Here is a 16754-nt window from a genome sequence, read left to right on the forward strand (position 1 = left end):
CTTAGCAGTCATTCCCTGATTTTTACCCAAATCAGCCATTTCTGTGGCAGGACACCTTTCTGACCAAGTGTCCAGCTGCTCAAAGGTTAGACACAGTTCACAGCACACATTAACACTGTTTTATAGTCACAACCTTTGTGTCACAGCTGAGTATGACAAAGTCACACTAGAGACATGGAGCAACAAAGGCGCATGTTTCAGGCAGGAAGCTGAGCCTTGGAGTGTCAGCTGCTTCTTAAAGTTTCCCTGAAAAGTCAGGTGGAAGTTTTACTGATACTCACCAGGAACAAGGTGGGACCTTTCTAAGTAGTTGTTATTGCAGTCCCCACCCTCCTACTCCCTCATCCTAAAAATTTCAGGCAGATGTAGCTCCGTTACTAACAAGCACCTAGGTTTAAAACTGTGTACAACTAAGGAAAAAATTCTTCTCCAGATGAAAAAATAAACTCATCTTGTTATTGTAATTGTTTATACAATTATATGTTTACATTGCAATTTTTATTCAAAATCATAAAATAGCAATATTTTAAAACAAAAAATACAATTTTCAAAATTGTAGACTTCCCTAAAATGTTGTAAATTCAGCTGAAGTCTGATAATGCTTTAATAATTTGAGTGTTAAGGTAATGAGTATCTGAAAACTCAAAGGAACTTCTTTCTAGGCAGTTTCCAAACCTCAATCCCAGCCCAGGAAATGATTCCCTGCATAGATAAACCCTTCTTTTCCAACTGAGGGGTTTTTAAAAGATTTATTTATTTATGTAGTGTTCCTAGCAATACCATCAAATGGTCTCTTCATATGAAAGAACGGACACAAACACCACACATGCAATAGCATGTCTTTGATATTTTTACTGATTCCAAGCAGACAATACGGACACATAAACATAGATATTTTTCTGTGAGCTAACCCTCTGTAGCTGACATTCCACCACTCGGAATTCTTTTTTTTTTTTAAAGCAAGTCTGTGGAGAAAAAGGAAACTGAAAGAGCATCTGGCCAACACCACTTAGCATCTTCAAAGACCAGAGAAGGTTGCAGGACTCTCAGCAATTTTCCACATGATACCAAACCTGGGGGAGTGGTGGATATTCTGGAGAGCAGGTGTACCTTTCAAAGGGCCCTTGGTAAGCAGGAAATGCAGAAGTAACAGCTATCAAATGCGTGAAGTTCAGGAAAGCCCAAAGCCAAGTCCTGAAACTTGGACTGGGACTCAATGCAGTTCTGCAGAAAAGGACTTGAGTGCTTGTAAAGCAGAAATTAAATATAAATCAGCAGCCATGAATTATGATAATAGTGGGCTGTATTAGCAAGAACCAGCCAAGGGACCAAGGAAAGCAATTACTCCACTCAGTGCTTGTGAGCCCACACCTGAAACACACCCTTCAGTTTTGAATACCTCAGTTGATGAGAGGGGTGGATACATTGGAGGAAGGGCAGTGGACGGCCACTGATCCAGCCAGGGACCTGAGGAGACACTGAGAGCAGCACACTGTTTCAGAAGAGAAGGCTGAGGGGAAATTCAATGGCCATCTTAAAATTACATATTAGTCAGTCAGAAAAAAGAATTCAGTACACAGCGAAAGGCAGAAAGCAATGGTCACAAGATACATCAAGGGAAATCCCAGCTGTGGAAGAGGAAAAATATTTTAGTGACGGGTGATTAGGCACTAGCACAGGTTGCTCCAAAAAGATTGTTGAATGGCGATCCTTAGAAGCTTTCAAGTCTTGAGACAAGGAAGTGATACAACTCTGAGAGTATGCCTGCCTTGAGAGGATGTCCAGAGGTTCCTTTAATTTGATTTGCTCTATGAGCCTATGGGTCATTAATAAAAAAAGGTAAGATCATGTCTTACTCCAGCTGAAAGAATGTTTTCAAAGGAGCAAGTGTTCTTCCATTATTTCTTTAGTGATTTACCACCTAAAGACATTTTAAGTACATTTATAAAATTATGGAATCTACTAATTTTATTTAGGAATTTGCAGAATTGTACCATTTACATTATGTACTTTGCATTAATTTAAATGCAACCTTCTTTATATTTCCAATTTAAAACTACATGATATCAAGCTTCACCTACAACTCTTAAGGGAATGCTATCTTTGAATCCTTAAGCATTGTCTAGAGTTGCTTTCCAGAACATGGTATTTTAAAACGTGTATACTTCGCACATTTAAAACTGTGTCTCCATCTCAAGTTCTGTGAAATTAAGAAAACATCCATACACGTGCACATGCAGCACATGAAGAAAAGACTTGCTCAGACACAAATCTCATTTTGATACAACTACATACAGGCCATAAAAAAACCCCTTATACAGTGTACACAGAAGTCCTGTGTGTACAGTAAGGCAGCCATAGGAAGTGGAAAACCAGTCCATCCTTGCTCAGTAAGACACATTAAAACCAGCTAAACAGGTAGAATTAGCATTTCCTCTCCAATTGCCTCAAGGCATACACAACTTATTCCAACTCCAAATCAGAGCCAATGTTTACTTTTAAAAAGAAAAAAGGCATTCTCAAAACAATCTGAAGAGAGCACAAAAGCTTTCATCTTTGAAATGATAGTAGTCCAATATTTATTATCTGTAGGACAGAAAATTTATCCATTTTTCACTTTCATGGAGTAAGATGTCAGAAAATTAACTGTCCACATCAATATCTTCATCTTGTACATTTGTATGCTTAGTGAGTAAGAATACAGACATATCACCTCAACATTTTTTTTCTCAAATATATATGAAAGGTCCAAGAGCTTTATTTAACAAAGTTATCTAAGATGCAAAGGATCATCCCAGGTTTATTTCATATGAGTTTCACAAACTTTGGCTACAAATGCAACCTCATTATATTAAATACCAATTAGCTTTATCAAGATAAACCCAGGATAAAGCTCATTGTGCTTTTTTTTCTTGGTGTTTTGTTCACAGAAAGGAAGAGCCAACACACAGGGTTTCTCAACATTCACACGTGGGTACAATTAGTAGAGGGTGGTGTATCTATCCGACTTTTATTTTCCTTAGCATCATTCAGAGGTGACTCATTACCAATTTGGCATTTGAAGACTTGTTTGTAGGCTTTCCTAAAATTTTCAGATAGAAATGCATATATGATTGGGTTCACAGAAGAATTGCTGTAAGCCAGGCAGTGTGCAGTTACCCTGAAGAGAAAGGAGGCTTGAGTCAGCGGGAAAACTCCAAATTCAGCCCAGAGATGGATCACGTGATGAGGCAGCCAGGAGATGCCAAAAACCACTACCACCACCAACACAGTCTGTGCTGTCTGAGACAAGGAAAGGAAAACACATATGTCTGATGAGCACTCAAAGAATCAGCTTTAAACCTGCTTCAAAACTACTATTTTGGGGAAAAAAACAGAACAAAAAGTATACTGACAGGGAACACACTGGAATATTTGTTACTGATTTTACCCCATTACCTATATGTGCTTTATTTTGCATAGTGAACTACTACAAGGAGAATCCCAGCCTTGGAAAATGTCATAGTAAAGTGCAAATGCGCAACTTTCCTCAACGGTAAAGAATGATGTTCCTAAACCCCTACACAAAAGCTTAGACTTTTCTGAAGTGGACCTAGGCCTGTTGTAAAATAATGACAACAGGGTCTTTGGGATTCAAGTTTTAGTACAGTGCACAAGAATTTCTGATGAAAATTTCAAGAGAGATCTATTATACATGAAGGCAGCTGGTGGAAGAGCTTAGAGCTTCTCAAGTGGTTACTAAATGTGCAGGGGATTTTTTGAAAGTGTCTCCTTTAAACGCAGAATTTCCAGTAGGAGAGTCATACAAAAACATTCTGAGATACAATTAGCGAAAAAAAAGAAGTAAGGGCTTGAAATTTCTGGTGATTGCACATTATCAAAACCAATCTGGAAATGAAAGTTCACCACCAAACACTACATTAAAAAATGGAACAAAAAATATCCTCAGTGTTGCTTCCAAACTCCACTTCCACTATTTATGAGAGGACCATTAATTTCATTACATCCATTCTGACAGCTCCAGAATCAGTTGGTACAGACCCTTCAGGTGCTGAAGGAGTCCTGTCAGGGAACAGTGGAATTTGACTGTCAATATTTTATTTAGTTTTCACTTACTTCAGAAACAGGAGTTAGCGTTTCACAGTGGCCTAACTAATTAATATCTACTCCTCTATCAAGTATCTCTTTCAACTAAATAAGTCTCCAAATAGAATTCTAATAATAATTCCAAAGCATATTCTATTGGGGGCCATTATAATTACTACATTAACACTTTATAACTTATTTTTTCAGATAATTTAGCGTCTTCTTCACAGCCAAAACTAACCCAGTGGCTACAAAGTGATAAATACTGCACCACGGAAAATATGTAGAGTTCATTGAACTTGGTCTATACTTTTTGGACTGATTAATGCTCAGTAGTAATTCAGACTGACCTACCTAATCAGAACATGAGTTAGCAAAGAGAAATTTACAGGAAAAACATTTTCATTTCTGTGGCAACAGGCCAAAATAACTTATGACAAATGCTGTTGTTGGTCAGTATAATCTCACAACGGAAAACAAAGGACATTATGTTTGTATTTAATATAATTTGTTTAGTCTAAAGCAATCATCTGTTTTCACAAGCCATTCCTCTACTTAGCTCCGTAGAGTTTAAGTCAGTTGCCTCTAAAACAGCCACAGAGATATTTTCTTTTTCAGGTCTTACCAGGAGAATGTGTTCTAACAAGACTGCATAAATTACGAACAGTTTATTCTCTGATTGATGTATTCAGTGGTTTAATATTCCAAGTGAAAACAAATTTTCAGGATACCATATGCACAATTACTTCAGAAGAGGCATATTACTCCAGTTTGTTCAAAATTCTAAGAAAAAATAACCAAGGCATCTGAAAGCAGAGGGTGACAATGTGTCTCTTGTAACTTTTACTTAAAGTATTTCATATCTGCAGAATAAGCAATTTTTTTATTAGGAAACCTCACAACATCTGCTTTATCCCATTGTTCCTCTGAAGCCTAACTTTAGAGCTTACCTTTCCAAAATCATCAGTTTGTCTTGCAAACAAGGTATCACTAAAAAGCAGCTCTTTTTTACTTACTGGGAGCTTGCATTAATAAATAAAACCCACCTGAAATATATGATGTTAATATTGATGCTTTCTGACCAAAAAGCATGTAAAATAGAATTTAGGCAAATTAATGTTTTTCATTATTTTTTTCCCACACAGCTAGTGAATTTATTTTTAGATTCTTCTATTGGAATGTTGATCAAGGTTTGAATAAAGCTAAAAAATGTATAATTACACCTGAAATGCATTCTTCACAAGACAGTAGAAGGAAAAGAAGAAAAATATGGTAACCAGAGAGAGCATTAACACACTAACGAAGACAGGGTTATTTTGAAAAACATGAGATAGGCGTTAGGTTTAGAAACTCTTTTTCTAAGGCAAAAAAATATTTTGGACGGCTTTTTGGTTCTTTTTCCTCTTTGGCCACTGAACCCTGATACATCCAAGCAGTCTTGATCATGCCTGTAGTGCTTTATCCTGAAGCTAGGAAAGTTAATTCCTAGTCAGACCCGCAATTTTTAAGAATTAGTTGTTCAAGGAAATGCAGAGATATTTCCAGTTTGAGAATAACTTAGATGAGAGATGGCAATGTACAAAACGTCTTTGAAAACTGCACCTTTGGCCTTGACAACGTTAAATGCAAAAGTATATATGTTAATTATTTTACTGAGTCAGGGCCATAATGCTTTTAATTCTAGGAATCAAAATCTATTGAGTAGGATATTTTTTTAAAAAATAGAGAATGCCTAAATAACAGAGTACTTATTTCCTGTTGAGTCCATGTATATCTCATTTACATTGCAGACAGTCTGCATGCCCGTATGAAAATAGTGGCCAGATTAAATGAAGAGCTACAGCCTAAGGGGTTTTTCCTCCACATCTATAAACTGAGAAGTTAGTCAAATGATTACTGTGGTCAAATCTGCTCAAAAATCACAACCACATTATATTAACTGACAAATTCTCTGAATAAACACATCTTTCAAATATTGTTCTAAGGTTATATTCTTCTTTAAAGACTTTTCATGATTCTATTTGTATCCGGTACGTAACTTATGTCTTGAATGTAAGAGAAGAAAACGTTGTGTGGAAAATCAATAGAAAAATTGGAGAATCATTAAAAGTCTTTTATTAGACTCCTATTGGGAAGCACAATAAATTTCATTTTAAAGGTTCCTCATACAGCCTAGGAATTCTTCACTGAAACATTACAAAATCAGCTAGTTAAAAAAAACCAAAACAAACAAAACATAAAAATCCCATGATTTACAAGTCAGGGGAAAATGCCTGTGAGAAAAAAAAAAAAAAAATTAACACTAAAGACAGGTTGTCTCCCTGTGCCTAAATTTCAGATGCTCTGAAGTTCCAAGTATTAGGATCTCAGGTAATGGCTTGATGCAATGTGATGGAAAACTTGGATCAGAAAAGATTCCTATCTGCTAAGTTCAGAGGGACACTGAATACTTCATTGAATACTTAATTTCAATTTCTTCTCTCTGTTTCATCTTTAGTAACAAGCAATATAATACCAAATTAGCTTAGCCATAAGACTAAAGTACAATCGAACAAGTTGTCATGGGTTAGTAAGCATACTCCCGGAAGGGATGTCCTTGCAAAGGGGCGCTTACAGCTTCCTCTATGACCTAACAGAACCTATCAGCTGGCCAGTGTGAATATGGACAATTCTTTAAGCCACTTAAAGTTGTGACCGCCTCTGGGATCCACATTTAAGAATACACAACCCCCCCCCCAGCTCTCTCTCTCATTTCCGGCGCTGGCACAGGTGGCTGCGGGCCCCGTGTGGGGGCCAGTGGGCCCCGCCAGTCCCTGCTCGGGCCAGGCCGGGCTGAGCCACGGCCATCCTGAAGCCATGGACCTGTTCCAGCTGTGGAACCCCCCCCACTGCCTTGCTGTGGGCAGCCGGAGCGGCTCGGCTCTCCCCCCTCTCCACTTCGATAAGAAACATTCCAGCCGCAAGGCGGAGGTGAGATTAACCCTTTTATTGCTGTGAAGAGCTGAAAACCTGAGGGAAGAGAGAAAGGAGATGCTTAAAGCTGAAAGTCTGTTGTGAAGCTATGATATATCAGAGTATCCCGTTGTAATTTCATGAAGATATGGGGGGTGGAGTGTTCAACTCGTAAGCAAAAGCACCTGCGCTGAGATAGGCAGATGCTGACGCAGCTGTAATTTCATGAGAAGTTTGGACAGGGAGAGATGGACCAGATGAGGACTTTTGCTCCACACGGGAAAGGAGAAAACCTCAGTTCCTAGAGATGTTCCCAGAGATAGTCCTAGAGATGAAGATGAGGAGGACCCTTTGCTCCCAGGGAAGGAGAAGGGCCTCTGTTCTTAGAGATGAAATGCTCCCAGAGATGGGTGAAGAGAACTTTTGTTTCTGAATGGCTCAACCTTAAAATTGCACCCCAAAAAACTTCAGGAGTGGACCCTCGAAAGCAGTTGTGGGAAAAGCTGCAAGTCGGGGGAAAGGACTCACATGTGAGCAGAGAGACCTCTTCCTAAATGGACTGAACAATATTTGGAAGTGGGCGGCTGTCTCGTTGTGATAATGTATTCATAGCACGAGCAAGAAGAGACTTCTCTTTCTAAATGGACTGAACAAGGTTATTATGGAAGTGGTAAACAGACTGAACATCTTAAGGGTTGTCTTTTCACATTGTCAGTGGGAGATTTTTTTCCTTCTTTTAGGTCTGTTAATAAACTTCTTTATATTCTTGCAAAGTTGGTGCCTGCTTTACGTTTCTCCTAATTCTTATCTCACAGAAGATAAACAGTAATGAGTATTTTGGGCCAAACCACTGCACAAGTATTAGTAGTGAATGAATCATACCTTTTTCTTGGATGCTTCTGATTTCTTTGACATGTTTCTCAATTTCTTATGCAGATGATTAAGAACCTGAAAAGATTAATGTGCATCTCTTTATCATATTTCACCACTTTCTATTCAAACAAAATTCAAACCCATGTATCTTAGAGTACTCTCATGCTCTCCAGTACTGCATGATTTGCTTACAAGCATCGCTGAACCAAGTTACACGTTTCAAACATGCACAGTAGGAAAACCAAAGGAATTATCTATCTGCATCTGTGTGAACCAACAAATATGAAGCAGACCACAACTGAATTATTTTACAAATATTTGGATGTATTACATAACAAATATATATCACAAATTAACAAGGAAACAGATGGAAACCTATCCTGCACATAGAATTAGCAATCTCTCTTCTTCCATAAAGTCAAGGACTGTTGGTTTAGATTGACCTTTAGTGTGTGTAAAAAACATCAGAAAAGTGTGGGTTTTGAGTCAGAGCTTTTCTGAGTCACCTGCATAATTTGCTTTCTTCATACGGATGCTTGATTAATATAATCAAGATGTTAGGAGTTTTGATCTTTGAAAGAAGCTTAGGCTTTCAAAAATAATTTATAATAAAATGAGGCATGACACACGAGGCATGACACATGAGGCATGTGATGATACTCACCATGCGTCTTTCACAAGTAAATTTTAAAAATATGTCACAAAAAGGCTCATCATCCAAGAGCAGGGTCCAAATTTTAACGTAATCATTTACACATAAGGTTTGGGATGGAGGATGCATAGAGATCTTGAGGTGGGGAAAAGGGTTCAAATTCAGATTCTTCTATATCATCTGGGGGTATTTTCTCTGCTTTGGGATGCACAGCTAATCACTACCAGGACAGACATCAGTCAAGATTATCTAGAGACTTGATCCCACTCTGGTATTAGAGTCTTAGAGACATACATATTGAATTAAAAGAAGTAAGATGGTATTTGTGAATAACCAGAGCTCATCAGCAGACTGCATTTTTAGGTATCTACTCTTAGCTACCAGAGAACCACCAACAACAATAAAAATAAGAAATTACTTGTAACCACTTAATATTGTGAGTGCAGAGATATAATTTGTGCTTATCTGTGCACTAACATGTGACTCACCCTGCATTCACTTCCTATTTGGAAACACTATCCAGGCCTTTTCCGAGGCTAACCTGAGCTAAGGAAAAGCAGGAGAAAAATAAATGGGCTTTCCCTGAGAAAGTCACATTTTGACTTCATTTCTTTGTTCTTAAGTATGAAGCAGACCCAAAGGAAAGGACAGAACCTCAGCAGAAGACCAAGGAGATCACCATCTGGCTCACAGACTTTTTATTCACTTGCCATCCCCCTGTACAAAGCAGCTGAATGGCTGAGTCCATCAGTGAAAAACATAAAACCAAATAAAAGGGCATGGGAGGAACGCAATTAAGTTCACTTCCCATCACTGCTGCTTCATCTATCATACCCCCTTCACATAACTTACAGTGGTGGGCTGTTTCTACTGGACCTTTGCAAATCCCATCACGTGCTACCCAGTGACTGCACTGTTCTGTGATTCTCTCTCACAGACCAAAACTAAAGTCAGATAAACTCTTCCCAGGAATCAGAACTGCAAAATCTTTTTTAAAGTTACAAACATTTTTTTTCTTCTGTTCTGAAACTTTTAGCCCAAAGTTTTGCATTGCATCTCTCTCCAGTTCAAAGAAAGATGCAGTAGACAAAACAGTTAGATTGGATATTTGAGGGGGATGGGAGGTGGTGGCAGAGGGTTTTGTTGTTAATTTAGATTATAACCTTCAAATGAACCTTCTCAGCTTCCCCTCTTTTGGATTACACACACATTTCATAAAATAAGTATTTGCAGTGAAAACATGTTGGCTTTATGTAGTATTGTACCAGATGGCATGAAAAGTAGCAGCAAGAGAAATAGACAAAATGCAATTACTTATCAACAGCAGAGGAACAGCTCTCAAAGACCTACACAGAATGTCATGGAGTATTAAAAAAGAGCCATGTTTATGCACAAACACTACAAGCTAAATCGAAGACAATCCCCCACTACCCTGTTCAAATTGCCTCTCCTCTGGGCCAGTGAATAATCAATTGTTCCTCTAATAGCCTGAATGAACAATATTTCTACAATATGCTTTTTAATTTGTCTCAGGCTATTTCTCTTAAGATGTTATTTCAAAATATCCACTAATACATTTCCATGTGCATTTTTAACTCATGGAATTAAATACTCAGCTTGCTAAAAAATAGGTCCCAACCTGGTCTCATAAGATGTAATATTTTCAACGCCAATTTCATGTACCTGTTGTTCAGAGATCAGCTTCCCTGCTTTCTGGAGATGAGGGTGGGGTGCTGTGGTAAGAAAATTATGTTGTTGTGTAAGAGAGTGTAAGGAGACTTGTAGGACCTAGTCTGGTCCAGATTGTATGACCATGACTGCCACTCATGACATTTGACTCAGGCCCTTCATTTTCCCTACAGATCTCTCCTCCTCCTCCTCCTCCTCTCCTCCTCCTCCTCCTCTCCTCCTCCTCCTCCTCCTCTCCTCCTCCTCCTCCTCTTCTCCTCCTCCTCCTCTCCTCCTCCTCCTCCTCTCCTCCTCCTCTCCTCTCCTCTCCTCTCCTCTGTTCCCTTTTCTTTTAAAATTTTTCTTTGGTTATTCTTTTCCCCCTGCTGTTTCAGAAACTACATTCAAGATGGCTTGAGAGGTCTGACTGAGGACTTTGACCAAATAAAGTCGAGAAAGAGATTTTTCCAGTACAGGAGTGAAGAAAATAACTTCAACTATCTGTGCCTATTCACGTAAGTCTACCAAACACTGTGAAAGTTTGAAGTCTACACTGTTAAAAACCATGTTTACTGTCTGGCATTCCACTGACTACACCCTCATTATCAGCCATTGAAAAACATGCAGAAGGAAAGCCTGCACAAGGTCACTATCTAGCAAGAATGAACAGCTTGTTTTGTGGATAATGTAAGCATTACATTCTGAACCATCTTTGTAGTATGAACCTGATTTACATTCAAGTGCCATTGCCTGCAGTCCATGTTTTAAAGTAATGCTGCTACTTCTATTGTCACAAGAGATCCTTCACCCTCTTTCAAGTAAGTGTGTGACTATTGTGTCATACCTTTTATTTTTCTCTTTCAGTACAGTTTAATAAAGTTTTCCCCCTGCTGCTCAGCAAAATTTAAGATATAATACCCGAAGCCAGATAAGCTTGCATTTTACATTGAGGCTCTTACTTTTTATGGCTTAGTTTTAACCAAGTCTGCAAATCATACATGTCATCAATTCAGAATGTTCAGAATGATAGATAATAATGGAAACATTCTTAAGGCAAGACATATTTGCTTTAAAGAAAGCTTTTAACATTACATACTATAAAAGGAAATGTTGCTAATAATTACAGGTGTCCAACCTAGAGGTTTGATTGAAAAAGGCCTGACTTTCAAGGACTGAATCCTTGAAAAACCAAGGTACCCAAAATTATCTGTAACATGGCACAACCCCAGCAGATGTCAACTGTTAGAAGCTGACTGGGAATCATTTATCACTTTACCCTTTAAGAACATCCTAGTGAGTAAATGTTGTAGCAGTGTTACAAAACATATACAAAAAGTCAGTATTAGAAAAAATAGCAAGTACAATGAAAAGCAATAAAAGAGTCAGAACACAAGATGTCTGTAAGTATGCAATGCTGAGACTCAACTTATCACTACATAATCACTGCTCCTCTCCCTGATGTAGTAGGCTTCTTTCAAGAGTAGTTCTGTGAGGCAACAAGAGCTGGTTTCCTATGGATTTACAACTTCTTTACTGTGTTCCCAAAAAGGTGTCTTCTCCATAGGTTGATGGTACATAAGACTTCTTCCCTTACAGCTTGTCTGATACTTAACAGCTGAGTGCAAACTGACTTCTGAAAAGAGAGAGAGGCTAACCGAGACTCTCCACCTTCTTCATTGTCTGCTGTTCTCACAAAACTAGGGAAGTATCATTCCTTCTCATATTTTCACTCCTCTATCAAAAATTTGGATGAAACTGAAGCAAAAATTACTTGTGGAAGAGAGAAAAGAGGTAGCTGTACACATAAGACACAGAGCATGATCTCATAAATCTCTGCCTGAAGAGTGTATCATGTGAGATATTTTGGGAGGACAAATACCTGGCACTATTTCAGCAGTTCTGTACATTGTAACAGCATTGTTATCCATGGGGAAAATACAAATCTCTGTTAATATGATATAGAAGTGTGTGTGAGAGAGAAAGAACTTGGCTCCCTATTAGAGTGGTTAAAAAATGAGACTTTCAAAACTGAAAGTTCAATTGCAATTTGTTTATGAAAGAAACAGAACTGCCTTAAAGGAGTCTGGAAAAGGCAATATATTCAAATAGAGAAATGAGTCTCTTTTGTCTTAATTTACTGTATCAGAAGATTGTGTTATCTCGCTGAACCACAGTTCATGAAAAACAGTGAAGCTCATAAGAAACTAACGCAGAGATTAATGTCTCCTATGAAGACAGGCTGAGAGAGTTGGGGTTGCTCAGCCTGAGAAGAGAAGACTCCCCCCATCCCAAAATATTGCAGTTGGAGATTTGTCAGTGGCTCTTAATGAAGGCAGGAATGACTCTTTAGCTGCTGGGTACAAATACCTTTGATAGCTTTGTAAAAGTCATGGCATTTTTCAGCTACATTGACATTGATGGGAATACCAGCTAACCCCTAGGTATCTTCTAAAATTCATCCCTTCAGGTTAGCTCCTCCAGCCCTACACCATGGCAAGCAGGATCATACATACAGGCTCAAAATACATCACAAAGCCAGGGTGAGATCCTAGCCTGGCAATAGCTTAAGCACATGATTTCATTGTAACTTCAAGTGGTCTTGATTTTACGAACTTGTTCTCGGGCATGTTTTTCACATAGAGTGGCTTTTGTTGGCTTGGGGGGGGGGGGGGGGGGGTTGTTGCCTTTTTTTTCTTTTGAACAACACATTCATACTAACATTGAGGGATCTACTTCTGTAGATGTACTTTGTAATGACATGGTGTGTTTTATTTGCTGTGCATATATTTTGGTTAAGCATACTTGCTTTTTTCCTGCTTATACTCTACAGGACTATGCTAATTTTGAAAGATTTCTTTTTAATCTTCTCTCATATAATTAGACTTCAGAGGCCAGTACCTGATGCTGAAACTGAAGATGCTTGGGCTTTGAAAAAGAGAAGAACTAGTAGCTGACAGACCCCTGTGCACACATTCTGTAACATTCTCCCTGCACTGTGTAATACTTTCTTCAAACTGATGATCTATCGCTACAGCTCAGTCATATTCAACACAGTAGATGAAATACCAGCATATTCATTCAGGGAAAGCAGGATTTGGATTATGCATGGAAACGTGTTTCTTCTTCATTTGCCAGGTTGGATTTGTTCCACTATGAACAGCAATTTAGAAATGTTGTCCTTTGTGTTCTGCGTGCCTTAGTTTCATCAGATTTGGATGACATTATAGCCTCAATTTGCACATCACAGATAAGCTGATGTAACATATATAAAACTGAGCAGAACATAAAATTACTTGTTCAAATTAAGTACTTCAAGTACACCTATTGAACTTGTAATTTGAAGAACTGACTTCTCAACACTTAAGCAGTCCTTATTTGCAAGAGCAGTCCTATCCTCTCAAATGTAAATCACTGCCTAAGGAGAAATCCTGCCACTGAGGGCTGCTGGCACAGAAACAGGAGGATCTCTGTGTAACTCAGCAGGTAGCACCCGGTGCTCCAGATCCTGTTCAGCAGCAAGCAGAGGATCATACACTGAAGGCTGCAATTTTTACTCCAGAAAAATGTGACACCTTGCTTAAGCAGAAAAGTCCTTAAATTCTTGTATTCAGGCACCCTTACTTACTGCTTTTTCCCACCTGGGTCCTCATGCCCTGCTCCCTAGAACCACCTGCCTTTGCTGAAGTCAGAGGTAAATCTCTCATCAACTTCAACTTGGGCAAGACATTGCACTGCAGGGACCAGGCAGCATGATGCACCTTATGCTCTTAACACCAAACAGGTAATTTGTGTCTTTTTTAAGTCCACTGCACATTTTAAAGAAACACAATCTGTTCATCTGAAGCCTGAACAACTTGTTGCTTTGTTGTACTTTATTAAGCCAAACTCCTCATACAGCACTGCAAGAAATTAAAAGCTATGGTGATGGAGAAAGCAGCAGAGCACTGGGGCTTCTTAGCACTCTGCAACAAGGAAATCTGACAGAGAGACCCCAGTAATTGCCAGAATACCCCCCAACTCACCCCGTGCAATCCCTGTTCTGACCTCTCTGTGCCATTGAACATAATGTTGTCCCCCCTCAGATATCCCTTAGCTATAAAACCTGCCCTCTCCCTTTGTGGCACAAACTCACCCCTGCTCCTTTTTTTCCCAACAGTGCCAAGTCCTTCCACATGCCCAGAAATGGTCCTACGGCTCATGGACACCTTTTCCACCACTGTGTCCCCCCCATCCTTTTACATTTGCCCCACCTTGGCATAGCAGAAGGAGATGAGCAGCAGTGGGAGCAGATATCCAAAGACAAACGTGCAAATCACGTAGACCTTCTTGTGGCGTGGGTTGGGCCAGAACTCCCAGCAGAAGGTCTGGTTGCTGGTCTCACGGTGGAAGATGCGCTGGTGGTGAGCCACAGGTGAGGCCATGGCGAAGGAGAGTGCCCAGATGAGCCCCACACCCAACATTGCATTGCGGGGAACACGCAAGGCTGAGGAGCGCCGGGAGTGCACGATGGCCACATACCGGTCCACAGACATGGCCGAGAGCGTGAAGATGCTCACCAGCATGGAGATGGTGAAGAAGTAGTGGATGAACTTGCAGATGAAGGCTCCCAGCACCCAGGTGGGGAGCACGTAGACCGTGGACTGGAAGGGGATGCAGAAGAGCAGATAGGCCAGGTCGGCGATGCTCAGGTTGAGGATGAAGATGTTGGTGGTGCTTCGGCGCTTGCCTGGCTTGCTCCGCGCCAGCACCGTGATCACCAGGGTGTTGCCCAGCACCCCCAGGGTGAAGATCACACCGAAGACGATCAAGGTGATGACGTTCTCGATGCCGATGCCGAAGAGGGGCTTCCCCTCGGCCTCCGGCATCCCGGAGAGGTTGAACTCCCCGCGGGGCGTCTCTGCCGCGGGTCGGGACAGGTTGAGAGGCGCCGCCGCGGGCTCCACCGGCTCCATCCTTCCCCTTGCTCGTCGGGCAAAGTTTCCGCGGGCGGAACGCGGAGCCGCCTCTTCCCGGCACCGCGGACCCCGGCGAGCCCGGGGCGGCCGCCCCACCAGCGCCGGGCGGCGGGGAGGGGAGCGCGGAGGTGCCGCCGAGCTGGGCGCAGCTTGCGCCGGCGGGAGCGGAGCCGGCGCGGCAGCCCCGCCGCCCCCCGCAGCAGCGCTCCGCCCGCCTCGGCCCCGCGCCCCGCCGCGCCCGCCCCGCCGAGCCGCCGAGTGTCCGCGTCCCCCGCGCTGGCAGCCGCGCTGCTTCGGGAGCTCCGCTCCCCGGGAACGTCTCCTCGGGGAAACGGGAGGTGGGGCTTTCTTGCCCTCTTTATTTCCCCCAGCCTCTTCTTCCCTCCCTTCAGCTTGCAGGTGCCCCCCCCAGGGCGGCAGCCGGAATCCCGGTCCTCTCCACAGAAAACTTCTCTCCGCTCCGAGGGAGGCTCGGGAGCCGCGTCTCCCAGCAGGGCTAGGCGGCGCTCGGCTGGTCCGGCCGGGCTTAAATGAACTCGCTTGGAAAGACAGAAATAATGAAGCGCCTGCGTGAACCCGCCTCAACAGGTAGCCAGCAGCAAGAGTTACTCGGAACTAAGCATCGCCTGGGCTCACTGTTCTCACCTCCTTCACAGGTTTCCTTTAATCACTCAGTATCTCAAAGAACAAAAGGAGGCAGACATTGTCACGCCTTCCTATAAAAAAAACCAACAAAGCAAAGCAAAAAAAAAAAAAAAGGAATAGGAAGTCTAGCCGCTTTTCGCTGCCAAATCACGACTCGGCGTTTGAGAGCTCCGCCGCGGCGGGAGAGCGTTCGTGCTGAGGGCCCGCGGGCTCCCTGGAGCCGGGCAGCCGCAGGCAGCGCTACACGGAGCCGAAACAGGAGCTCCTGGAAAGACAGTCCTTTCAGAAAGAGGAGAAACATAGAACTTACTCCAGCATACGGATGCGAGTTCGTGAGAATATTCTCACCGGCACATATACCTTGTGAATGAAATGGATTTGCCTGAGGGTTTTATCCATTTCTTTTCGAATTACCAGTCAGTGAGCTACAGCTGGCAGCAGCTGTGACCAAGAGAACTGCCCAGATGTGAGCTTTTGCATATTTTCCAGTCTGCAGTTTGACGAGTTTTTTTCTACCTTTCTTTTTGCTACTTATATTGAAGCATCTCAGCAGCTGCACATCAGCTGACTGCAAAGCCATCGACTTCTGCAGATGTAGATTTTAATTAAACTAATATATGGTCTGCTCCATTATGTCCAAAGGAACACAAAATGGGAGAGTACAATTCAGTTTATATTGATCTCAGAAACTTTTATTTGGATTGAACTGGTTTCTACATCAGTTGTAACTCATTTAAGAAGTTATAAATATATCAAGCAAAAATAAACTAGTAAAGATTCCTCAAAGACTTGGGTTTGGATTTTTTTTGTAATGTGCATTCTTTTTAATTTTGTTGACGTGTTTGATTACCATGCAAATCTACTAGTCTCTACTTCTCCAAGGGATTTGAGAAAGAACATGGTTAAACATTTCTAGGATATAT

The 16754-nt window shown here is 41.2% G+C and overlaps 1 protein-coding gene across 1 annotated transcript; it reads right to left on the reverse strand.

Annotated features, from left to right (window-relative positions):
* Nucleotides 1-829: 829 nt before the first annotated feature.
* GALR1 (galanin receptor 1) lies at nucleotides 830-15308 on the reverse strand. The gene is made up of 3 exons (XM_032120520.1): nucleotides 14482-15308; nucleotides 7921-7986; nucleotides 830-3282 (listed from the first exon to the last, which is right to left on the reverse strand). Exons 1-3 carry the CDS (start codon nucleotides 15181-15183, stop codon nucleotides 2965-2967), a joined length of 1086 nt encoding a protein of 361 aa, XP_031976411.1. The 5' UTR covers nucleotides 15184-15308; the 3' UTR covers nucleotides 830-2964.
* Between the last annotated feature and the right edge of the window lie 1446 nt (nucleotides 15309-16754).

Source organism: Corvus moneduloides, chromosome 1, assembly GCF_009650955.1.
Source record: "Corvus moneduloides isolate bCorMon1 chromosome 1, bCorMon1.pri, whole genome shotgun sequence".
NCBI classification, from domain to species: Eukaryota; Metazoa; Chordata; class Aves; order Passeriformes; family Corvidae; genus Corvus; species Corvus moneduloides.

Excerpts from the sequence above, each read along its gene's own strand:
- GALR1 (XM_032120520.1), bottom strand. The coding sequence starts at position 15,183 with ATGGAGCCGGTGGAGCCCGCGGCGGCGCCTCTCAACCTGTCCCGACCC. Across the intron at positions 7,987-14,481 it reads TCTCCTTCTGCTATGCCAAG|GTTCTTAATCATCTGCATAA; the intron begins GTGGGGCAAATG and ends TAATCTTTTCAG. Across the intron at positions 3,283-7,920 it reads CAGAAGCATCCAAGAAAAAG|ACAGCACAGACTGTGTTGGT; the intron begins GTATGATTCATT and ends TCCTTGTCTCAG.